Source organism: Tasmannia lanceolata, unplaced genomic scaffold, assembly GCF_043159265.1.
Source record: "Tasmannia lanceolata isolate RefF3 unplaced genomic scaffold, GAP_Taslan_0.1 ptg000006l, whole genome shotgun sequence".
In the NCBI taxonomy this organism is placed as follows: domain Eukaryota; kingdom Viridiplantae; phylum Streptophyta; class Magnoliopsida; order Canellales; family Winteraceae; genus Tasmannia; species Tasmannia lanceolata.
The window spans coordinates 16,598,467-16,623,911 of record NW_027518683.1 but is presented as its reverse complement, the minus strand read 5'-3'; the positions used below and the strand labels follow the sequence as shown (position 1 = coordinate 16,623,911).

Here is a 25,445-nt window from a genome sequence, read left to right as displayed (position 1 = left end):
AATTCCTCTGTTCTCCTAGTTTGTAAAATGAGAAAGGAATGACATATTATGAGAGGCACCTATACAAGAAATTTGTGGGACACCACTTATTAGGTATACCTACATGAAGTCAACATCGGACGGTTCCATCTAGTCAGCGCCACCATGGAGGTGCCATGGCCTAAAAATTGCATCATCCGGATGATAATCCTTGTATAGTGATTGTTGAACAATTCCTGTTTGGTATTGATATTCACAATACCATGTTTTGATAACGGCCAAACTCACTTGTAGTTTCTTTTTTTAATCGGCTTCTAAGAGCTTTTTGGGAATTATAATATCTTTTTGTTTGAAATCACTTCCTTCTCAAGAAAAGCCAAAAGGGTGGCAATGCAATTAAAGAGCAGGCAAATGAGAAAAAAGAGGTGGAAATATCAATTCTCTAGGCAAAAATGTTTTCAGATATAAAAGAAAACGTACGGTCTCTAGCATGGATAGATCGGCTATGGAGTCTCCAAAGGCTAAGCTACTCGAAAGGCACACCTCGTGCGCCCGGGCGTAATTTAGCACACATTGGGCCTTCTTGGATTTGCTTGAACCAGCCCCTTTCACTTCCCCTGTGAACTTACCTCCTGCTTCAACAAGCTCGCTCGCATATACGAAATCTACCAAGGCAATCCAATCAACGATCAGCAAACTTACACGTGTCGGGTGGGGGTCGAGTCTCACGTGATTACCTGCTCCGAGATCACGTGCCAATGGTGCAATGAGGAAGTCGAGAGACCCCGTTACAAGCACTATGTGGAAACCTTCTTTCTTTAGGACTTCAATCAGCTTAAGTGCCCCACCAAATGTCCTGAGTCAATATATAAACAGACCCTTTTATGACTCACTTTAAAGAACAATAGAGACGTCTTTTGATCTGGGCCCACCAAGTGGACGGTTCAGATCAGTTGATTGAGCATGTTTGTACATGTGGGCCCCACCTTGGATTGATATGAACAGCACACATGTTTTGTTTGTCTAAATAAGAAGCAGGCCAAGTTGACTCGGCCATTTTCCTAGCCGAGTTTGAGCTTAGGCTCCGCTTCTTTCGACTTAAAATAGACGTAAAACAAATTTACACCCATTTCTACACTTAAAAATGAGCACAAAATTTGTTTGCAACCCATTTTACATTGAGAAATTCGTACCTTGCCCGATAATAATCTTCATAAATTATGCTGGCAATGTCCTTCTTGTCTATAGTAGATCGGTCCTTGAAAGAAGAAGAGTAAAAGAGGCGATTAAACGTCGTTCTATCTATTCTGTCAATGATCAGGTAGAAGACACACGACAATGAGAACCATGAAACCCAAAGAAGCCGAATGGCAACCGGAATTTCTCTCACGCGGCTAAAGAAATATGCTGCAACTACGTTAGTACTTGTGATTGTTCCATCCACGTCGAAAAATGCAGCCGCATTCTTCTGCTTCCGAACCGGGTTTACATTCTTCCTCATCCGAACTGGGCTTAAGCTTAAGCTGGTTGCTCTCGGTTTATATCTCTTTATAATTTTCTTACCTGAAAATTCTGTCTTTTCATTCGTAAGGAAAGATTATATACATACATATGTAAATGAAGTATGTTGAATAAATAAAAAGTTAGAGATGCAGCTTGGGTACCTTTGAAAGGTCTTGAGAAAGAAGTATGAAGTTGTTTAAGATGAGAGATATTGAGAGAAATGAAGGAAGAAGTGAGTGAGGCCATGATTGAGAATGCTAGGAAAAGGAGGTATTTTGGACTGTTTTGGTCGGGGAAGGATTGAAATATTAGAGGGGGTTGATGTGGTCTGTTTATATGCTAATTTCTCCAAAGGAATCCAACAAAGAGCATAGAAAATGTTTCTTGATGGGAAATCCTATGAGATAAAAGAGAGGTAAATTTACCATATGCGTTCTTATCTTTTTTCGTCGACTTTTATTACTTAAAATGACATGCTTTCTCTGAGTCATGATTTTCATGTTGAGCAAGCCGAGTCGAAGTGAACGATTTTTCGGTTCACGTCTGTTTTTTGGTAGATTTCTAGCAAGTGAGGTTAATTTAGTAGAATCTTTCATTAGATGTAAATTTTGGGTTTTGTAGCCCTCACTCCCAAGAAAGAAGACAAAAAGGTCTTTGATATCATCACTTAATTAAGTTTCTAACTTTTCCATGCATGGCCATGGGAAACATCTACCGAGTTGTTCTTTCATAGCTAGCCCAAATTTTTACAGCTAGATGAATGCCAGATCTAGGCCGTTTCTATGTTAAAATCAACATGTGCTCCAAAAATCTATAGTTGAATATCCATGCTTTATCCAAGTTGATATTATAGATGTAATAATTAGGTCCATGTAAATGATTCACAAAGCTGACTGAGTCACAAGAGTCATGCACGACTCAATGAGTTACTCATTTTCTGGTAATAAGCTTTTATAATGATCACGAAAACATCCTAATCCTAAGTGCATCACCATGTTTCCTAGTTTCTATTATACACATGAGACTGATCATGATCGTTCTTAGATCCGTAAACAGAAAAATAAGTAGAAAATATAAACATGAAATACTTCAAAATTTAACGGCAAAAAAGCTAAGACCCTTTTTCTTTTGGATTCCAAAACAGACAGGGCCTTAGTAAAGACACAGCCAAAATGATAGATTTTTGGGCTACATGTCTCCTTTGGAATAGACCTTTTGAAACAAATGACTAGTCTCCTTTGAAATTAAATAAAAGTAGGAATGTTCATCAAATAAAAACATATCGAGAGGTGACCTGGGATCCGGGCATCTGTATCCATATGTATCCCATATCTATGAAAGATACGTTACTTTGTTCATGTATCCACTTTGAACTTATTGTATGGAACTAGCAGTACATAGCACCCACAAAGGTTTACAAGCTATCAAAAACCTGGGCTTGCAAAAAATGGACTTCAAAAGGAGATCGACCTTAAGGGTTGGAGTCAAGAGTCAAATGGGTGCTGGTTTGAAATACGTCCAACCAAAAGAATCTACGCAACCTAGCTTGATTAAATAAGGATAGTCTCATTTAGACAACATGTCTATGTCTTCGCTCGACCATCCCATTATGTGTAGGGGTGTGAGGGTATGTGACAGATAACACTCTGAAAGGATATTAAAAACATATGCCCAATATATTCCCCACCACCATCAAATTGTAACAACTAAATCTTCATAGATGGAGTAGTTTTAACACCTTTTAAAAATTATAAAGCAACAACTGACATCACTCTTGTTAATCAAGAGAAACTTGAAAAAAATCATCCACTAGAAGCAAAAAATATTTATAAGCACGAGCACTTAAAATGGAGGACGGACTCCCATAGGCTGTATGTAATAATTTCAAAGGTGCAAGAAAAAATAGGAGCTAAAGAAAGTGACAGCTTGCAATGTTTGCCAGCTAAACAAATAGAGCAAAGATGTTTCGGAGGCTCCGATTCTTTCGACATAAAAATGGACGTAAAATTTGTTTCATGTTGTAAAAATGAACATAAAACAAATTTTACGTCCAATTTTTACATTGAGGCTCCGTTTCTTTTGACGTAAAACTGGATGTAAAATTTGTTTTGTGTAGTAAAAGGAACATAAAACAAATTTTACGCCGATTTTTATGTCGAAAGAAACGGAGCCCGAAAGAAACAGAGCCTAAGAAGAAAAATTCTAAACATAAATATGTTTATTTGAGGGTAACTGATGAAGGACAGTGTTAACTCGGCCAGAAACATTACCATTGGGAAAATTTTACTGGCCAGTGCAATCAGAAAGATGAGTGATCATCTATGGACGAACGCAGCTTCTGCGAGATCAATGGCACGGATGAGACCAGCTGCCTTGTTTTCACATTCTCTCTGCTCATCATCAGGATCACTGTCAGCCACAATTCCTGCTCCAGTCTGAAGGTGGGCCACCCACTCCGTAGGTCTGTTAATATCCTTGTATGAATACATCATAGTGGTTGGGAAAACAATGGTCCGAATGGCAAGCCCAATATCCATGTGACCAGAAAATGAGATACTCCCGACTCCACCACTGTATGGTCCTCGTCTTGTTACTTCCAACTGATCAATCAACTCCATGGCTTTCACCTGCTTTGCACCGGGGATTGGGAAGGAAACCAAGGAAAATAATTATTCAGTGAGGCAAAGTATCCAAGCTCCGAGCTGTGCCAAAAATAGGTGAAACAAAAAATGGTGCAGAACAAGTATATTGGCTAAATATGCCTGGATACAGGTACAGTGGGATAAACAAAAAAAAGAAACACAGATCTGAATTACTATAGCATATGCACTTTCTAGTTGAAATTTGACAGTTACACCTTGTTTTGCTAGCACGTCCACTCCCTAATGAGAATTTTCCATGGGGGTTACTATGATTCATATGTGCTATACATATCAACGAAAGATTCTAAATAGAGGTGTACAGTACCAAAGGGGGCTTAAATATCAGGTTGCTTTCAGAAAACTTGAATTTTCATGAATATCATGAGTCAGTACTCAGTACCAAACAGAGAACCTATGTAAATTTTGATACAGGCATCCATGGAATTACAAGATATGAATGCCAATACAAAAGATATAGCCCATAGGTATAGAAAGATGGGAAGAGTAGAGTACAGTAACAGTCTCCGCCCATCCAACTGGGAGGGATTGGACCAATCTGACATGATTCAGGGTTTGTAGTGGCAGCATAGGTCCCATCAATTGCTTTAATAGGAAGTGAAGATTTCAGGTCACATAAATTGAATATACTCATGTGCTCGGTGCTTGTGTGTGCGCGCGCGCGTGCACTCCCTTAATTGGTTTAGGAACAGCACTCCGCACAATATTAATGTCTTTGATATGCTGGTGATAGCTTTCAAGGAATTTTCATAACTTCTAACACCTGGTTAGAAAGTGTAAAATGGGAACGGTAGTGCCACCCGCATGCACGCACGCGAGCAACTATTCACGTAATCGGAGTCCAAATTTTGTATTCAGGTACCGGCCTAACCAAAAGGGAAACGGACAAGAACCATGAATTGTATGATGTGAAATAGGGGCAAATGATTGAACCTTTGGTGCTCCGCTCACTGTTCCAACAGGCAAAGCAGCACGTAGAGCATCCCAGCAAGAGAGATGATCAAGTAACTCTCCCGTAACCTGCACAATAGAAATAGAATAGTGTACATGAAGAAAGAAAATCTCATCCAGTGTAAACAACATTGAGGGCATATGGTATTTAGTATGGGTTGGAGCTTGCCGGTTGCATACTCTATAGCTCACATGCCATGGTAAAAAAGGTGTGAAAGAAATTTTCCAGAATCAAACTGAACGCATTAGCTTAAATAAAATGAAGCAATTTCATCAGGGTACAAGATTTTCTTTAACAAGCTTAATTAAAATAGAAAATAGGCTGTGATGCAACACCAAGGCTCAAGTTCTCCTTATCTAAATGTAGTAAACTGCCTTTCAGGTTAAAATCTAGAAAGAACAGCGAGTAGAGTCGAGCTAAAAAGATCCAAGGAAAACTCAATAATCAGGGACGATAAAATCCTGGTACATGCAGATATCAACCAACAGATTAATAAATTTTATCCATTCATATTGACAATATGCATCAGGATTTCTAATGGAATACGCAGAACTGATGTATAGAACTTTGGTGCTAGGTATGAGTTTTCCCACACTTTTAAAAAACAAGGATAAAGCCTCACCGTAGAGCTGATGTGCATCACATGGGAGTATCGTTCGATGTTCATAAGCTTCTCTACCTTTACAGAACCAGGCTTCGAGACCTGCACCAACAGTCTGTCTAAGTACTATATGTGTAGGCCCAATCCATGTTTATTTTTCATAGGAAAAAAAACAAACAAATATATGATAGAATGGACTTTACTTAGCCACCGGGTAGACTTTTCCAAATAGACAACTGGAAAGTTGAATGAGTTTGCCATTAATAAGAATAATAAATGAAATAGAACCTATAGGTTAAGTAAATGTTCTAGCCAACTTTACTTCTGAACAGGTGGAAGAGAGAATGAGTTACAAAACTAGCATCACTTTTGAACGGATGAAAACTTTTGTTAGCTATCTAAATCAAATTGAATAGCAAAACCAACTTGGAAAGAATGACACAGCTATTTGGAACTTCCAACCAGCAGAATAATTGCTGGTAAACTAAAGGAAGGAAGAAGAACCTTTCCAACATCATTCCTCCCCAAATCGACTAGCATTCTGTGCTCAGCACATTGCTTTTGATCATTCAGAAGCTTTTTTTCTAACATCTCATCCTCCTTTTGGGTCTTACCTCTTCTAATAGTCCCAGCAAGTGGTTGGCTAACAATTTTCCGCTGTCAATACAAAAAAAATAAAAAAAATAAATTTGTATACATTGCTGCATGTAAATAATAAGAAAGTGCTCAGCATATGAAACATAAAAATGCTATGTGATAAAAGTGATTGTAACATAAGAAAAAAAAAAGAAAAAAAATCATGAGTAAACACTCAAAAGTGAATTGTGGCTGGTAATCAGAATTCAGAAGTCTGTGTTTTTAATCATTTTACTTCTAGTTAAACCGAACATAAATTCCAGTAAGACAAGAGTTACTTTGAAACAAATAATAATTACAGCCACAAATTTGCATAATCTGTTACAAGATGAAAGAAATGGTCATCCAAAAGTCTACAAAAACTGGAAGAAACTATGAACATATAGGCCATTATGAACACACAGCCCTTTGGGTGCTTCCCTAAAAGGTAATGTGTGAAGTGCAGAGAAAACCATGCTGGATATCATTAAAAAAAAATCAGAGCATCTTGCAGAGTAAAAGAGCCACAAAAGGTGGATTTGTAAAACAGGAAATCAATCATCAATATCTAGAATTCAGGAGGTTTATTTTCTGCAAGGAGGAAACGTAAACAATCAGAGCATCTGACATAGTAAAATAGCCACAAAAAGGTTGAATAGAAAAACCGAAAATCAATCATCAATATGTAGAACTCAGGACGTGTATTTTCTGCAAAGAGAAGGAAATGTTGGATCATTTAATGATTCAATTTACTTTATACTACAGGCTGTGGCTGACTACTATCAAGTGCTTGTATTCTCACCAGTGTTTCAAAACTCTATAAGAGAGATTTTGATGAACTGGATAGGCAGACCTTGAGAGAGAGAGAGAGAGAGAGAGAGAGAGAGAGAGAGAGAGAGAGAGAGAGAGAGAGAGAGAGAGAGAGAGAGAGAATTTTCAAGGAGGAACAAAGAAGTTGGGGAAGAATATCCTCAGAAATCAAATTGGATCTTATCATTTGGGCAAGAGATAAGTTGGCCGCAAGTTACACTACGGGAGATAACTTTAAAGAAATGGAAAATTATAGTTATCGAAAGAAGAGAGGAAAGAATAGCTGCACCAAGATGGAATCCGCCATCTGCTGGTTGGCTGAAATTTTGATGGTAGTTCTGAAGGAAACCCGGGACAAGTAGGAGTTGGTGGATCTTACGGGATTAAAGTGGACGATGATTAATGACGTTCTCAGGGCCTGGAGGCACGTGCAATGCAAATGAAGCTGAGGCTAGAGCTTTAATTTGGGGCCTAAAATGGTGTATGAAGAGGGATGAGGCCCCCTAATCATTGTGGGTGACTCATCAAATGTCTTGGTTTGGGCTTCAAATAAAGCAAATGACCCATGGGAACACACATGGATTATAGCTGATATTAGACATCTAGTGTGGATTATTAACCCAAAATTTCAGCACATGTTGAGATCGATCGGCAAAGGACAAGGCCGACAAATTAGCAAATAATGAAACAGATAATGTTGAGTTCAGTCCAGAGTTAGATGGGGCGGTAATGAAGATCTTAGGTGGTTTGTGATTGCTGTATCTTCTTGTTCAGATACCTTTTCCCAATGTTACTTACTGTTGTATCTCGTTTTCAGTTATTAATAAAATGTTATCTTTGAAAAAAAAATCAATTTCTATAACCTGAACTTGAAGGAAGTCATCCCAATACGTGTACATGCATTTGAAAGAACAAAAAGTCGTAGTTCAGTGTGATATTTTGCAGAGGTACATATTAGCACTAGAAAAGCTCATGGCAAACACAAGGATGCTTGTCTACTAAGAATGTTATCCTCACAGACACCCCACAACTACATCAAATAACCCCTTGAAGCACATAGCAGGTTTTTTTTTTTCACTAAGAAATGTCATATACTAGTGGGTAGTAAATACAGCCATTCGGTTGCAATGGGATCATCACGACTTTCCTGCCTTTCCTTAGATGCTTCAAGGGCAGTTGCTATGCTAGAAGGTCAATGAACCACACGGTAAATTAATGGATTTGGTACAAATTTTCTATCCACAAGGTAAATTAATGGATTTGGTGACAGATTTTCTAACCGCAAGGTAAATTAGATTTTGGGACTTGGCTTTGTTATTTTATATCATTTCACATTGAGGATAGACTAGTACATTATTGTTTCATTTTATTTATGAATCCAATCTCATGGCATGAACTGTGTTTGCAAACTATTCTTGGCTGAATTAACATCTTAATGAATTACTCAAAATGTTTTATCTTTGCAAACCCTAGTTGACGGTTGATTATTTTGGATGCTTAATTCTGTTCGTGGAATGAATGCGCTTGTTTTAATTAAGGTCTAGACACTTTTATGCTCCTGAATTTCTCCAGAAGAACCTTTGAATCCTAGGTATGCACCATACATCTAATATTAGTAGCCATAATCATTTGATGACATTTCATTTACTTGAATGGACATATTTTAAGCCTTTGATTGAAAACATAGAAAAAGGAATGGTGGAGATTTAACATCAGTAGACATCCAGAGCATTTAAACACCAAAAATCTTAAGAGAATATACATGCAACGTCAGTAGAAATCCATAGCATCTAAAAGAAAAGACATCAGCTAGCCATCATAATTCATAAGTAATAAAATTGGTTTACCTTCTGTATGCGAGTAAGGATTTCAGGGCTTGAAGCGACCAAAATACACCCTCTAGCCTGATATAGAAAGAATAACAACATCAAATTCAGAAAAGAAAAAAAAGAAGCAAAAAGAGGTCAAATTTATGGAAAAAAAAATGCTGAGTATGGGCATACCTGTAAGTAAGTCATATATGGACTTGGATTCACTACTCTTAGAGCTCTATACACTTCGAAGGGATCTGCAAATGTTTGGTGCTCAAAACGTTGACTTAGCACAATCTGGAAAATGTCCCCTGCTAGAATATGTTCTTTTGCCTGCATAACAGCCTTTTTGTATCCATCACTTGTCATGGTTGACATCTTTAAGGAAGAACCAAAATGAGGGGTAGATGAATTCACACAACCTGCGGCTAGCCTTGGGCTAACAAATAAGAATGTACTTAAAATAGTTAAGTATAGCACTCAACAGGGAACCAGTGAGAAGAATGGTAATTAGACAAAAGAAGAGAACAAAAATAAAGATATTACTCACGGGTCAATATTTTGAATCCTAGAAACTAAAATGTCCAGCTGGTTCTTTCCATCTTCATAAGCCTGATCAACTGAAGAGTAACGATCTAGCCGCACCCAGTGAATAACATAAGCTTTCTGAGGGCAGAAGATATAAAACAAGCCCATTACATCAATCAAAAACCTATTTGAGCATTGAAAAGGAAAACAACTACAAAACATATGAAATCATAAGTATGCGTATGTTTATTTTCTCTCTTGAATGGCTAATCATATTATTAATAGAGAACATCGACCGAGATGGTCAAATACAAAATGAAACATGCACAAAGAGAGGAAGCAATGAGAAGACGAAAATCAAAAGGAAGCAACGGGGCAGATATCAAGGGGGTAGGAAGTCAAAAACTGCTAAACTATTCCTTTCTACACCCTTCCCTAAGCAATCGGCATCAGCGTTAGCCGATCTCCGAACATGCTGATACAACACTAGAGCGTCCCCCATTCAATCAAAGATCTCATCAAAGAAATGTGTAAATCTCTGGCTCCCGCTCGCCCACTTGATTACATTGAAGGAGTCCCCCTCCATTATCAATCATCTAAGATTCGTCCTCTATACCATTCTTATCCCTTGTAGTAGAGCTCAAACCTCTGCTTCATTTGAATCCAATATTCCAATTGGACATGAGAAATCCAATTGGTGACACCCCTCTTGTTCCGCAGTACTCAGCCCACCCTAGCTGGCCCATGCCTACCGATACTAGATCCGTCAAAATTGAGCTTCAAGATGGTCTGGCCAGGGGATTCCCAACTAGAAGTGGGGGCATGCGATTAATCTTTGTTGGTGCGTACCTCACTCCATCCTCTCCACAGGTCATACCAAGAAAAAAAAAAGTGAAATTGGATACTGTCTTAACCCAATATACGGTTAGCGCTATCACATTTGTGTACAAGAAAAGTGCAGTCTTGGCCAATCCCCTGAATACCCTAGCGTTTCTTTCCTCCATATGACCCATATCGTAGCCAGGAGAACCACTTGCCAAAGAATCTTTCTTTCTCCAGCCACGGGATAGAGATCCAAGACCCTAGAAGGTCTGATAGGGGTAGTGGGAATACCAAGGACATTCCAAATCTCCTTAGACTCCATATCTCCCTTGCAACCCAGCAATGTATAAAACTGTGGTCCAAGGTCCTTGTGTCTGTGCATAATGCACAATTGTCAGTATGTGCATGTAAGTTACACAATACAGAAGGCATGAACAGTCTAGTCAGTAAAAATATTTCAAGAATCATTTTTATGAAAAAGCAAACATAATAAAAGTTACAGGTGTTGCATTTTATGGGCAAGTGATGCTGCTAGAAGAAATTTTAACTAGAATCCACGATTACAGCTACAGGTGTTGCATGGCAAACATGTCAAACAATTAAATTTAAGTTCATGACTAAGAGCTCAAAGATGGTCAATGAATCAAAATTGGACTACCTTCTCCACATGATCAAGCACTATGACATCATCATAGAGTCCTAAATGAATGTCGGGAAGGTTTCGATCATCCTCAGCTGCACTTGAGAATGGAAGCTTTTTCTTCTCCGCATATCGCACAGTATCGTATGAAAAAAAGCCCACCCATCCACCTGTTCATATAAAAGAACAAATTAAATCAGCACGCATTGCTTGAGATTTTCCAAGAAACTCTACATTCATTTGGATCTGGCTGAAAACAGATTAACGAAAAGAAATTGAAATAGCTTTTATCATCAATACATATTGTTGTTAGATCTAGTGGGTTAATTCAATACTAATGGTCCGATCTAGTGGGTTAATTCAAGGAAACTCAGGCCTCCAATGTGATGAAGCACTCTCTATGTGAATTTTTCCTTGCTGAATAACCATATAGCATCTACATTATATAGAAATTGAGGAATATAAAATAGGAAATATAAATCAGCCAAATAGGTAAAGGAAATTAAGGAAACCTACTAGAACGTGGAAATAACATAACTAGAACGTGGAAATAACATAAATAAGGAAAAGCAATTTAAATAAGGAAAAGTGGTTCTAACACTAATGGTCCGATCTAGTGAGATACGAAAAGTGGCTATTCAGCAAGGAAAAAATCACATAGAGTGCTTCAGCACATTGGAGGCCTAAGTATCCTTGAATTAACCCATCATTGTCCTCTTTCTCTATCATCTACTCCTCTATTTTCCATTATCAAGTTAATTCTATATAATGTTTCCTCGAATTAACTCACCATTTTCCTCTTTCTCTATCAACTTTTTCTCTATTTTCCGTTTTGATAGAATAGTGTTCTATCAGTTGGATCATCAATGTATTAGAGTAGGCATGTTTACTACATTACGTAGTCAGGTTAGACTAGGATTATCTTTTTCCTAAGATTATCCTTACATCCCTATGCTTATTTCCTAAGTGCTGTATAAGCACTGGTAATAGTGAATTGTAATCATCTAAGATTAGAGAATAGATCTTATTTTCTCAAGACTGCACTTATCAGAGCATGTCGATCGACCTTGCACTGATCACAAAATCGGGAGATTTTGTTCCCTGGTAAACGGTTGCCGGAGGTCTCTCCCGCCTTACCCCACCGCTGCCACGCGGCCTGTTCAAACAGGGGATCACCCCTTGCGCATAATCATCGCCTCAATACTGACACGGGCCTTCTTCGGCACAACCAGCGTCTCCGAACCCCGAATGCCCGCAGTCCGCACCAAACCAACCCTTTTCCCTGGCTCGTCTGTTTATTGCATTCGGCTCCAATTAAAACCCCACACATTTCATCTTAATCATAGTATAAGAAGAGGAGTGTTGTTAAGGAAGAAGAAATCTGGATTAGGAATTCCTTTTATGGTAGAGGTGAAGCCATCAATCTACCACCTATGGAAGGGAAGGAAATGCCGCGTGCATATTTGAAAATTCAGAATCCCACAAAAAATATGTCCTATCTTGTATCCTGACTGATATCAAATCCAAGATAAATGGCCTAAATCTAGATGATGATGAAAATGCCAGGAATTGCAAAATTGCCTCCAACTTTGGATACCTCTTCCGTTGGAAAGAAAGCTCTCAACAATTCTGTTGTTGGATCAAACCAAGATCAACACGGACGCATCTCTGGACTCTAATGGAGATGGTATTGCGGGGATCACAATGGCATGATGAGGGAGATGTTCTCGATCAATGTTGAGGAGGAGGAGGAAATCTTTGAACTTGAAATCCTCGCCATCCACTATGGTGTTTTTTTTTGTTTGGCACAGAAACTGGATGCTACAAACATTTGGATTGAGTCTGACTCAAAGCTCGCCGTAGACATGATTTCAGGCAAATCCCTGCTTCCGTTGCTCAAATCTGTTAGTGATTTTGCATTTTCAAAATCATGTATATTACATGTTTTAGTGTTTTGGAAAATGTTTTATCAAAAGCGTTTGGGAAAAAGAAAATATTTTCTTAGAAATATTTGCTTTTACAAAAGGATGTAGAAGTGTAGTTGAAAAGATAGTCCCGTACCGGATGAGAGAAAAGAAAGAGAAGGGCTTATAAAGCACTACCTTTTCTAACTCTTGTTGATTGCACATTGGGTTGAACCCATGGTTGGACCCGCGGGACGGTGCAACGCACCGTTCGCACACGCGCGCGGCGTGGGCAATGGGCTTGTTTCAACTGTGGCAAACCAGGCCATTACAAGAGTGGGTGCCGACTTCTTAAGGATAAGAAGTCGGGTGCACCAACAGACAAAGAAAAGTTTGTCGCCATGATTTCAGAGGCAAATATGCTTGAAGATGGCAATGATTGGTGGATTGACTCTGGTGCGACAATGCATGTCTGTAAAGACAGGAACCTGTTTTCAACTTATGAAACAGTTGAAGATGGAAGCGTGTTATACATGGGAAATTCGTCGACAGCAGAAGTCAAAGGGAAGGGCAAGGTGGAACTTGAGTTCACAACCGGCAAGCGACTCACTCTAACCGGTGTCTACCATGTACCAGAAGTTAGAAAGAACTTAGTGTCTGGAAGCATTCTCAACAAGAATGGCTTCAAACTTGTATTTGAATCTGACAAGTTCATTCTTTCTAAGGGGGGTACTTTTATTGGGAAGGGATATATGTATGAAGGGATGTTCAAACTTAATATCAATAAAGTGAATGTCTTTGCTTATGTTTTGGATTCTTCTTTATCTTTATGGCATAATCGTTTAGGACATGTAAATACTAGGAAAATGAATGATATGGTTAAGTTAACCTTAATTCCTAAATATGAAAATGACTTAGTAGATAGATGTAAAACATGCATGCAAACCAAGATAATCACTAAGTCATTTCCTAAAGCAGATAGAACTTCTCACTTGTTAGATTTAATTCATAGTGATGTATGTGACATATATAGTGTTCCCACAAAGGGAGGTAAAAAGTACTTTGTTACATTTATTGATGATTATTCTAAGTACTGTTATGTTTATCTACTTAGTCATAAAGATGAGGTTTTAGAAAAATTTAAGATTTATAAAACTGAAGTAGAAAACCAATGTATAACAAGCATTAAATGTCTCAGATCAGATAGAGGTGGTGAATATCACTTTCCTCATTTCTGTGAATCAGTAGGCATAGTCCATGAAACTTCTGCCCCTTATACACCACAACAAAATGGTGTAGCAGAAAGGAAGAATATGACACTTACTGAAATGATTAATGCTATGCTTGTTAATTCTGGTTTAAATAAAAGTTTTTGGGGTGAAGCCTTACTTACAGCTTGTCACATTTTGAATAGGGTACCAAGTAAGAAATCTAATATAACCCCTTATGAATTGTGGAAGAAAATGAAACCAAACTTAAGTTACCTTAAAGTTTGGGGTTGTAGATCTATAGTTAAAGTCCCTAAACCTAAGTTAAGAAAATTAGGTGAAAAGGGTATTGAGTGTATCTTTTTGGGATATGCTAGTCACAGTAAGGCCTATAAGTTCTTAGTTATAGAACCTAATGATTTCATAGATGTCAATACCATAATTGAATCTAGAGACACATTTTTCTATGAAAATAGGTTCACTTCAATTCCTAAAGAAATTGAACCTACAACTTCTATAGATCATCCTTTAGAATCACAAACAGAAGTTGGTGAACCTAGTGTACAACCTAGTAAAATAAGAAGAAGTTCAAGAGATAGAAGGGATAGGAGTTTTGGCCCTGACTTTGTAACCTACCTGGTAGAAGGGACAAGGGAAAAACTCCAAGGTTCTGTCTTGTTAAACTTAAGCATAGAAAGTGACCCTCAAACCTATGGAGAAGCCATAAAGTCACAAGATGCTGCTTTTTGGAAAGAAGCAATTAATGACGAAATGGATTCTATCATGGGTAATAAAACTTGGATTTTGGTTGATCTACCACCTGGGTCTAAACCGATAGGATGTAAATAGATCTTCAAGAAGAAGATCAAAGTAGATGGGACCATAGAAAAGTTTAAGGCAAGGTTAGTTGCCAAAGGGTTTACTCAAAAACCCGGTATTGATTACTTTGATACATATGCACCTGTTGCTAGGATTTCTACCATTAGAGTGTTGATTGCCCTTGCTTTCATATACAAACTTCACATTCACCAGATGGATGTTAAAACCGCATTCTTAAATGATGAACTTGATGAAGAAGTGTATATGGAACAACCTGAGGGATTTATTCTACCAGGCCAAGAGCATAAAGTATGTAAGCTTATCAAATCTTTGTATGGGCTTAAGCAAGCTCCTAAACAATGGCATGAAAGATTTGATAAAGTCTTAGTGTCAAATGGTTATAAGATACATGAGTCAGATAAATGTATATACAGTAAATTTAAGGGTGGCAAAGGTGTTGTTATTTGTTTATATGTTGGTGACATGTTAATTTTTAGTACCGATATTGAAAGCATACAAAGTACTAAATCATATCTTTCTCAAAACTTTGATATGAAAGATATGGGTGAAGCTGATGTGATTTTGGGTATTAGAATCATAAGACAGGATAATGGTCTTATTCTAACACAATCACATTATATTGAGAAAGTTCTCAAAAAGTTTAACCATTTTGAATGTTCACCCATTTCAACACCTTTTGACCCAAATATAAAGTTGTATCTTAATACTGGCAGGACTATCTCTCAACTAGGGTATGCTAGTGTAATTGGTAGTCTTATGTATGCTATGACTTGTACTAGGCCAGACATAGCATATGTTGTAGGTAAACTTAGTAGGTTTACCAGTAATCCTAGTTTTTCTCATTGGAATGCAGTCTATAGAGTTTTAAAATATTTAAAGAAAACTATAGACTATGGTTTATGTTATAGTGGGTATCCATCTGTAATAGAATGATACTCTGATGCTAGTTGGATAACTGAGCGTATAGACCATTTATCAACCAGTGGGTGGATTTTCACCCTTGGTGGGGGAGCAGTCTCCTGGGCCTCTAAGAAACAGACATGCATAACAACTTCAACTATGGAAGCAGAGTTTATAGCTCTGGCAGCATGCTGTAAAGAGGCGGAATGGCTTCGGAATTTGTTATTGAAAATTCCGTTATGGTCTAAACCAATGCCATCGATTTATGTCCATTGTGATAGTCAGACCACACTATCAAGGGCATATAATCATGTTTATAATGGTAAGTCCAGACATATAGGACTTAGACATAGTGCTATAAGAGAGTTACTTACTAATGGAGTAGTAACTATTGATTTTGTGAGATCGAGCCAAAACTTGGCCGATCCATTCACTAAAGCTCTTGCAAGAGATCTGGTGTGTAAAACATCATTAGGGATGGGGTTAAAGCCATTAACCAATAGTCACCAATGATGGAACATCAACTCAACACTTGAATAAACATCAAGTCTTGAGTTCAATGAGTCCAAGTACATCATATGGAGTGATTGCAAGCACTATAATCTGTATTATTTGCCATCCCAAGGTAAAGTGCTTGGTACCTGTAATGTTTAAAAGGAGAAGGCTGAGTATTTAAACTCTTAATAGGCTTATAACATAGTGTTGGAGTGTTTTAGTTACAGGGGCACTCTTGATAAGCCTACCTATGTGAGTGTGGAAGTGGTGCCGCTTCCTATGAGACCTGGCTAGTCTCTAGAGCGCTCATGAAACCAAGATATAGACACAAGGCCAGTACATGTGTCGGTTTTAGAAATTGCCCAAAGAGGTGAAATCTTGTGTGTGAGACGTATCCGGTTAACCAAATAGAATAGCTAGTTCAAAGATACGTCTACTATGCAATTCTGGTTAACTTTGATATGTCCTCACTAAGTGAAGGTTCAAATCGAGAGATACCTTCATCTATGCATAAGATTTCCAAGCCTGATGAGAAAATTTTCTTTGATTTTGAAAATGGTGGGGGATTGTAGTGATTTTGCATTTTCAAAATCATGTATATTACATGTTTTAGTGTTTTGAAAAATGTTTTATCAAAAGCGTTTGGGAAAAAGAAAATGTTTTCTTGGAAATATTTGCTTTTACAAAAGGATGTAGAAGTGTAGTTGAAAAGATAGTCCCGTACCGGATGAGAGAAAAGAAAGAGAAGGGCTTATAAAACACTACATTTTCTAACTCTTGTTGATTGCACATTGGGTTGAACCCATGGTTGGACCCGCGGGACGGTGCAACGCACCGTTCGCACACGCGCGCGCGCGGCGTGGGCAATGGGCTATAGGGCGCATAGTGGCGCTTTATTGGCGCTTTTTTAGGCGCACTTTGCACTTCGCACGTACGCAACGTCGCGAGGAGCGATTGGAGCCTTTAATTTTTCCAGATTTGATCTGCACCGTTAGATCAAGATGAAGGTGGACCGGTCGGGTGGGTGGGTCAAATGGTTCGCAGGCTCATCAAGCCGAATGGTTCAGTTGGGTTGGGCTTCGGTTCGGGCCTAACGGTGGGCCCGTTTCGGTTCGGGCTTAACGGTCGGCCCAACGGGCCCATGACTCCAACGGTCAAAGGGTGTGATCAAATGGGTTGTGTCCCTTCCCCCAACGGTCATGTGCCAAGGGGGTGCGATCCACACCATAGATGGTTGATCTAACGATGACTGGGTTGGAGAGAGGTTTTACTCAAACCAACAGTCACCTCTAGAATCGATCAGGACCATTCAATATCAATGGGTGCGATCTAACGGTCAGATTTCAAACATTCTGGAAAGGTGCCCTGTAGATGTGTTTTTCACACTGAAAAGACACCAGATGGTCTATTAAAATGTGCAAACTTCAGTCATTTCATATAGAAATCGAATTGGCAATTCTGACTGACTATACACTCTCTTCTACACTCCTACAAAAATCCCCAAGTATTTCTACATACTGTTTTTCTTTTGTTTACTGTTCTAGATACTGTTTTTCTGCAGAAACAGAATCTAGAGATTTCTCTAAGGCTTGAAATTTTGGAAGGGCATTTCGGGTTTGATTCCGCTAGTGCTACGCGTCATCAAACATTAGTAGGGCTTCCCTACTAGGCTTCATTGTATCTTGGAGGCAATTCGCGGATCCCCTTTGCACACTACTAGTGGGGGCGAATCTTGTCTTAAGGAAAGTGATATCACGCATTGAAGCAACAAGTTTCTGTTTTCTATCATCAACAGTACCCTCAACAAATTTTCCAACAAAATCAAAGCTCATTAGAGACATCAGATCCTCTCTATCTCCGAGAATGGAACGAAAACTGCAAACTGAAGCAATCCCTATATGCTACATGGCATGAGAGACACAGAGGAAAGAAAAAAAATGAGACCCAAGATTACTAACGCGTGAAATGGCTATTTGGTCGGTTCCCCAAATAGAAAAAATCCCATAATAGACATTTACAGTATACTTAAATCACACATAACTTGCTCAAATTAAATCCAAATCATGTGATCTCAGGCTCATAAGATCTGTAATAAAAAAAACCCTTCCAAATTCTAATGATACCAGGATCAAACCAAAAGGACAAGATTTGATGCATATGAAGTAGGCTACAAATAAGATGATGAAATAACATTTGAAGAACAAGTGACTCGTTCCAGTTTTGTAGTCAATAACAAACCCATGTTGTTGGTGGTTTTCCCTTGCATTAGTTACATATTAACAAAATTTAAATAATAATAATAATAATAGGGAAGTGATATATTCACCCATGTTTTGATTACTTGGGACACCCATTAGTGTATCATTGACCACCATGTACACTGCTGCTGGGTGTCCCAAGTAACCAAGGGGAGTGGATATATCACTTCCCTAATAATAATAGGGAAATGATATCAACGCTCCCTTGCTTTTATATATTGACACTCAAGTTTCTTGTCTTTTAGTATTTAAAGGGCTTATGAGAGTTTTTTGGGAACTGTAATAACCTTTTGACAGCCCTTTAAATACTAAAGGACAAGAAACTTGAGCGTGACAACCCTTTAAATACTAAAAGACAAGAAACTTGAGCGTGAATACAAAAACATTAGAGCGCTGATATCATTCCCCTAATAATATGGTAATATAAAAACATTAGAGCTCTGATATCATTTCCCTAATAATACGGTAACAGAGAGTGTAACCAAACAAATAGTTAGTAATATTTTCCATGTTTTCTGGCTTTATGATTCCTATATCATTTCCCTTATAATGTCAAAACTACCCCTCCTATGCCATGTGGTGCAGCAATACTCTTTAAAAATATTGCATTGCGGATCGGAACGAGATGTCACTTTTATGGCATTAATATTTATAAAGGGAAGTTATATATCCGCCCCTTTTGATCATCAAGAACACCCCCTGTCAGTGTTTCTGGCAATCAAGGGCATTGAATCCTTCTGACATAAGTACAGCAGCCCCTCTTTTGTCATTGATACACTGACAGGGGGTGTTCCTGGTGATCAAAAGGGGCGGATATATTATTTCCCTTTATAAAAGCATGATACATAGCATTTGATCCAGTCAGACACGTGAAAGAAGTAATTACTAGCAATTTCATTAAATATGGCAAAACCCCTTCGTCTTGTTTCAGTTGAAACATTGCCAGGCAATAACCAGATTTACAAACACCAACAGACATAAAGATTTCTTACCGCAAAATGCATCCGGAAGCTTGTCTATAAGTTGAGGATTCCAACGCTCCATGATTCTCTGAGGGATTCTCATTGGATCCTCCACAAACTCCTCCGTCACAGATCCTTCTGCATGGTCCATTATCGTGACCATATTCTCCTTCGCCAGGATTTCCATCGTTGGTCGCGCTCCGACCACACTATAACGTCCCTGACAGAAACAAGTGAAAATAGAATGAACGAAAAGAATTGAAGAGAAACAAAAAAAAAAAGTACTGTAATTAAACAAAAAAAATGTGACACAACCAATTACTCCAAAAGCTTAAGCGGTTAGAGTTAGTGTTATTTAATCATTTATATTTCAGCACTTCCCCTCATGTGTGTCCACTTTTTTTTTAGGTTGATCATACATGTGAATTTTTAATATCAATGGTTATTGGGATTTGAACCCAGGACCTGCCATGAATCAATAGCTCTGGTACCATGTAAAACAACTAATTACTCCAAAAGCTTAAGCTGTTACAGTTGATGTTATTTAATCATTTATACTTTAACAGAAGAAAAAAAAAACAAATAGAGTTATGGCTTACCACATTAGTTCCTTTGAAACCTTGCTCGACAGATTCAGAAAGAAAGCTTGGAACTTCCCAATTGCCTTCCTTAACCAGACAGTGGTAAGCAAGCACCGGCGTCAAGTGGTCGGAAAATATGCAGTGGTAGAGGGGCACGAGATTTCCTTTCTTCGAAGCTTCAAAGAATTTTATGTAGTCTGGGAAGAATTTCGAGAAAGCTGAGCATTTTTCTGAAAGGGATGAGAAGGAGCGGGAAGTGGAGAATCTTATGGAGTTCTTTTTGTTAACGGCGTCAAGAGAAAAGGAAGGAGAGAGTCGGGGAGTTGACGGAAAAAGAAGTGTTGAGACGGCGAAGGTTTTCATCTTCCTCAGAGCGATGGCGTGAGTTTTGCTTGTGTTATTTGCCCTTTGCTTTATTGTTAGTAGAAACTTGCTTTGGCTCTTCTTTTTGAATCCTGGTGCATGGAAAATTGGAAACTATGGTAAGCCATGGATATGTATAATAAAAATATGAACAAAACTTTGCTGCAAGACGTTTTGCAGGAAGTTCCTGCATAACCCTGCATATTTCAACGTGATAGCGGCACCTTTGCCCTTCCAATAATTGTTTTTTTTTAACATCTAAAAAAATCTTTTTTACATTCAGTACGTTTTGCAGCAAGTCTTGTTCAATAAATATAGGGAAATGATATGCGCCCCCACCCCCTTTAACGTTATTCGTTAAGTTTGAAAGGCAAAGGAAAACGATAGAGGGGGTGAATTTATCCTCAAGCAGTAAACCATTCTCACAGAAACCGTTAATAGGAGGGGATTTTATTTGTTTAAGGGGGGAAATATCATTTGCCTAAATATATAGTTATGAAGAGGGAAGCTTGATAGTCTTCTCTATCTATTCCCCTCATCGATATCTAGAATTAGATACGAGTATAAATATGAGGGTGAGCAAATATTTGAGAATAAAATACACGAAAATATTAGGGCAATATATCAGAAATATTTTGAAATATTCTGTATAGAGGGGTAATAATGCCCGATATTTAGGGTTCATCAAGTTGTTATTTTAACTGTCAAATTTGAGAACTGATAGTTAGACAAGTATTCCGGGCCACGCTGTGCATGGGTGTAAAATGGTGGCCCCCGCACCATCATAACATGAGGTGTAAAATGGTGGTCCCACCTTATGCATGGGCGTGGGTGGAGATGGCTGGCCCAACACATCAAAACATGAGGTGCAAAATGGTGGTCCCCACCCATGCTATGCATGATTATATAATGTTGGTCCCCATCCCTATCATAGCATATGTGCAAAATAGTGGCCCCACCATATTCATGTGTTTGGGTAGATACGGTGGGCCCACAGCTCAAGTGTAAAATAGTGGCCCCCACCCGTGCAATGCCTCTATATAAAATGTTGGGCCCCACCCTATCAAAACAAAACATGATGGATAAAGAAAAGGTTTTCCAATAAAATATTTTATTTTTTTTTGGAAAAGAAAGCGAATGACAATGCATGGAAAGAAATCTTTTTTTTTTTTTTTTTTTTTTGAAATGGTAGTAGAATATATTGAAAAAACGAGAATCGGATGGTCCTCATGAGAACATGAAGAAACACTAACACATACAATGATAATAGAATAAATGCAAGGAAAGAAACTAAAACATGCTTAGCTATAAAAGATAAGATTGATTGCTTTAGGCAACTATTTTCTTGATTCTCATTAAGAATCGGAATGAATTTATTTTTTTGGGGCGCTCTTAACAACAGAATCACGTTTGGCAAACTCACGTTGAAAAATCATTTTTTCTATTGTTTAAAGTAAATGAAGTTTGTCCATGATAAAAAAAAATGAGTCAAGATCTTTTTTATATATGTAGATCAAATCAATCAAATGTTAGGTGATGTTTGGTTGCTATTTCCGTGCTCATTCGCGGAAATAGGGTAATGAGAATCTTCCAAAGGATATATGAGTCGCTTTGGAAAATCTCATTATTCCACATCTTGTACACACACACACAAAAAAAAAAATTGGAGAGGCGAGAAACGAGTGAAACAGACCTTGTTGCTGTGAACATCCTTTTTATATATTTTCTGGATTTCTAATTTTCCGCACGGAAGAATAGGGCCAGATAATGGTTGCCAAGCACGACCTTTATATTTAAAAATGATTATTTATATGTATCCTTTGAAAATTAAAATATATTTACTATTCAAATATATTATATTATGATGTATATATATGTCCAAATTAATATGAGTAAGCAACCCATTGTACACATGACACACATGTTGGATGATCCAAGTTGTGATTTATCGGCTAATGTGTGTATATATGCGTGCGCGCGCTGACACACACTTGTGGATTTGCTAGGGACTCTTGTGGAAAGGCATTTCCTGTATCACTGTCGCATGACTTTGGCATTGGTTGATGGAAATGCCGTCGAGCTCTTGAAAGAATGAACACAGAAAAGAAGAAGGTATCATATATTTTCCGTGAAAATACTCGTGGAAAAAGCATAGGATTTAGTCGAAATTGTTTACTTGTTGGGCCATATCGTCAGATGTCCTTATTGTAAAATGTCTCACACTGATGAACAGCTTCAAGCTTTCGATTTATAGCTTGTAAAAGAATGGTTAAAATTAAAAGGCGCCTGTCAATATTGTGCAGAAATATCTGAGGATCAAGGGTTCAAGATCATACCACAGGGAGATGTTTAGGGCAACTCACATGTTCCTACGGAAAAGACTAGTAAAAGCCAACTTACATGTTCTAAAAATAGTCTATCTTCCCATTCTTCTCTTGAAAGCCTTTTCATCATTTTCCTCCCCTCCCTTGTCACCACTGTTACACAATCTTTTTATAAAATCGAGAGATTTCAGGGATGCAGCAAGTTTTAATATAGGGTTTCCTCAAAGTAGTCATTTCAACCGTGGTATAAAATTTCGGTTTCGGTACCGGTTTCGGACCCTGAAAATTTGAAATTCAACCGAAATTTCAATTGTTTGGTCGAAATCCAGTACAACAAAGAAAATAATATTTTATTCAATATTAAATTTCGGCAGAAATTACCAAAATTTCGGTGGAATATTAAATTAATTTTAAAAAACAGGTTTTTTGGGTGAAGTTTAGGAAATTTTGAAATTTCGGCCAAAATAAAATATTGTTTCAGTTTTTGGTGATTTCGGTGTCAGTCTCCACCGAAATCCGAAATTTCGGACTTCGGTCAAAATTTAAAACCATGATTTCAACTCAATTTGGTTTAGCAAAGCTCATTTTACCTATTTTTATATTCAGCAGCATTGGAAATTATATTCTATTTTAACTTTTTTATAGCTATGCTGTCAAATCACTGATTATATCACTACATCCATGTTACCACATGGAAAAGCATATTACAGTACATGTATGCTTCAAGATAGAATTTTATTAAAAATGGGAGATATGGATTGGTTCGGCTCACACTACTCCTCTTAGTGAATTAGGTTAAATGTTTTCGAAATGGGGATTCCTGCTAATTATGTTAATCCCTGATTAAAGGTTGATTATTAGCAAGAGTTTTAGTGTTAACTTACCAACTTCTCCAAAAGCTTAAGCTTTATGTTGGAGAAAGCATTATTCATCTTTTATACTTTAACACTCCCTTGCACCTATGACCTACTTGGCAAACACGTGGCACATGTGGTCCCACTTTGGGCCGACCATCGCATGTGGATTTTTGCTATCCGGGAGGTTTGAGCTCAAAACCTTTGGCTCTGATACCATGTTAACTACCGGTTACTCCAAAAGCTTAAGCTGTTGGAGAAGGCGTTATTTAGTACAATGGGAGACCTAACTCTAGTCTCCTAATTATAAATAAGAGTAGTTGTTTAATGAGAGCAAAATAGACACAGTACTAAGAGTGATTTATGCTTTTCTTTGTGTGGTCCCTGACCTGCCAAGGCAAAGCCCTATATTCCATAGATCTAAGCATCTATTAGAAAATCTCTCCAGAAATCGACGGACACTATTAATTGAGAGTGTCTTCAACGGTTGGATCATGCGCATCACATATATAGCATTTCCATCTGATCATCGTGGTAAGAAGTACGATTCGTTTTTCACATTACGATTGTAGTTTACTCTAACAATGGTATGTACCAAATTAATTAGTTAAAGGGTACAAATTATAAATTAAAGAATAATAAAGGGTAGTGATAAATCGACCCCCTAATATCTTAAATCGACCCACATCTCTCTCTCTCTCTCTCTCTCTCTCTCTCTCTAAACACCGCCCTCAATTTAAGATATATGGGGGTCGATTTATCACTGCCCATAGTAAAACCAACAAATTAATTAATTGCAAAACTCGGATTCTCGGAGAATTTAGCGGGCTACAAAAGAGCAAGATGGATATCTTCGAGTTCAAAATAGTAGATCTCATTAATGATGAGCTTAAGTGAAACAAGCCCGCATTGGCATTCGATTAAGAAATTGAAAATTTCCACATTATATTAGCTCGATCATCAGTATGAGACGCATCAGTCTTAATCTTAGATATGTTCGGATTGGTCCAATTGCAATATTGATGTTAGTCCCATGCCGAATTGGACATCTCATGCATCACATAAAAGACTGCAAAAATCAACACTTCATCTATTCTTGATGACATATCTTTTATGGATTAAGGACAATAGCCTAACAAGTGTCTTTAAGAAAGGAGCTTAGAAGTGACTTTGTTTTTAGCATTTTCCTTGCATTTCGCCACTGCACATGTAATAGGTGTCAGTGCCAATATCATCTCCTATACAAATCATGTTCTGTGTAATTATCAAAGTGATCCACTTCCTCCCTTTTCTTGAGGAAATTGGAATTATGAGCAAAAATAAACTTTAGTAGACTCTGGTCCCAGTTGGTCACGGGCCTCTTCTGCGTAGGGTTGCAATTTGGGTTGGGTCGGGTTGAGCTTTTCTGCTAAAACAGTGAATTGAAATCAACCCAAACCCGACCCCATTTTTTGGTACTCAGCTCAGCCCGAATTCCCAAAAATCAACCATAGCTGTGCCCCTACTTTTGGGTGCCACAAAACTCCACTTTCAGAATCGATTGTTAGTCCAAAACTGATTATAAGACTCAAATTTATGTTTAAACCCCGTTTATTTTGGATTTTGAGAACTGATTGTAAGTCCAAAACTGACTATTGGACTTAAAATCGAGGCCCTGTTTGTTTAATTTTGGGCCAATAATCGGCAGGGGCCCTCACCATTGGTTGTCACAATCTGAAACGGGCAGTGCTTTAACGTAACTTTGAGTCCAATAATCAGTTTTGGAGTCATAGCCGAATAGCGGACAATAAATTCCATAGTTTTCTCCTTTTTTTTTCATGGTAAATAAGCTGAGA

At 37.9% G+C, this 25,445-nt stretch overlaps 2 protein-coding genes across 2 annotated transcripts; both read right to left on the bottom strand.

The window, feature by feature from the left end:
• Positions 1-375: 375 nt before the first annotated feature.
• Positions 376-3,865, bottom strand: LOC143878766 (uncharacterized). Its single transcript, XM_077381007.1, has 4 exons — positions 3,753-3,865; positions 1,173-1,542; positions 717-835; positions 376-644 (listed from the first exon to the last, which is right to left on the bottom strand). The coding sequence occupies exons 2-4, from the start codon at positions 1,478-1,480 to the stop codon at positions 376-378; spliced, it is 696 nt and encodes a 231-aa protein (XP_077237122.1). The 5' UTR covers positions 1,481-1,542; positions 3,753-3,865.
• Positions 3,317-20,598, bottom strand: LOC143878437 (anthranilate synthase alpha subunit 2, chloroplastic-like). Its single transcript, XM_077380730.1, has 10 exons — positions 20,088-20,598; positions 19,519-19,708; positions 10,940-11,091; positions 9,482-9,597; positions 9,124-9,370; positions 8,968-9,024; positions 6,200-6,352; positions 5,717-5,797; positions 5,076-5,162; positions 3,317-4,109 (listed from the first exon to the last, which is right to left on the bottom strand). Exons 1-10 carry the CDS (start codon positions 20,430-20,432, stop codon positions 3,798-3,800), a joined length of 1,740 nt encoding a protein of 579 aa, XP_077236845.1. The 5' UTR covers positions 20,433-20,598; the 3' UTR covers positions 3,317-3,797.
• Between the last annotated feature and the right edge of the window lie 4,847 nt (positions 20,599-25,445).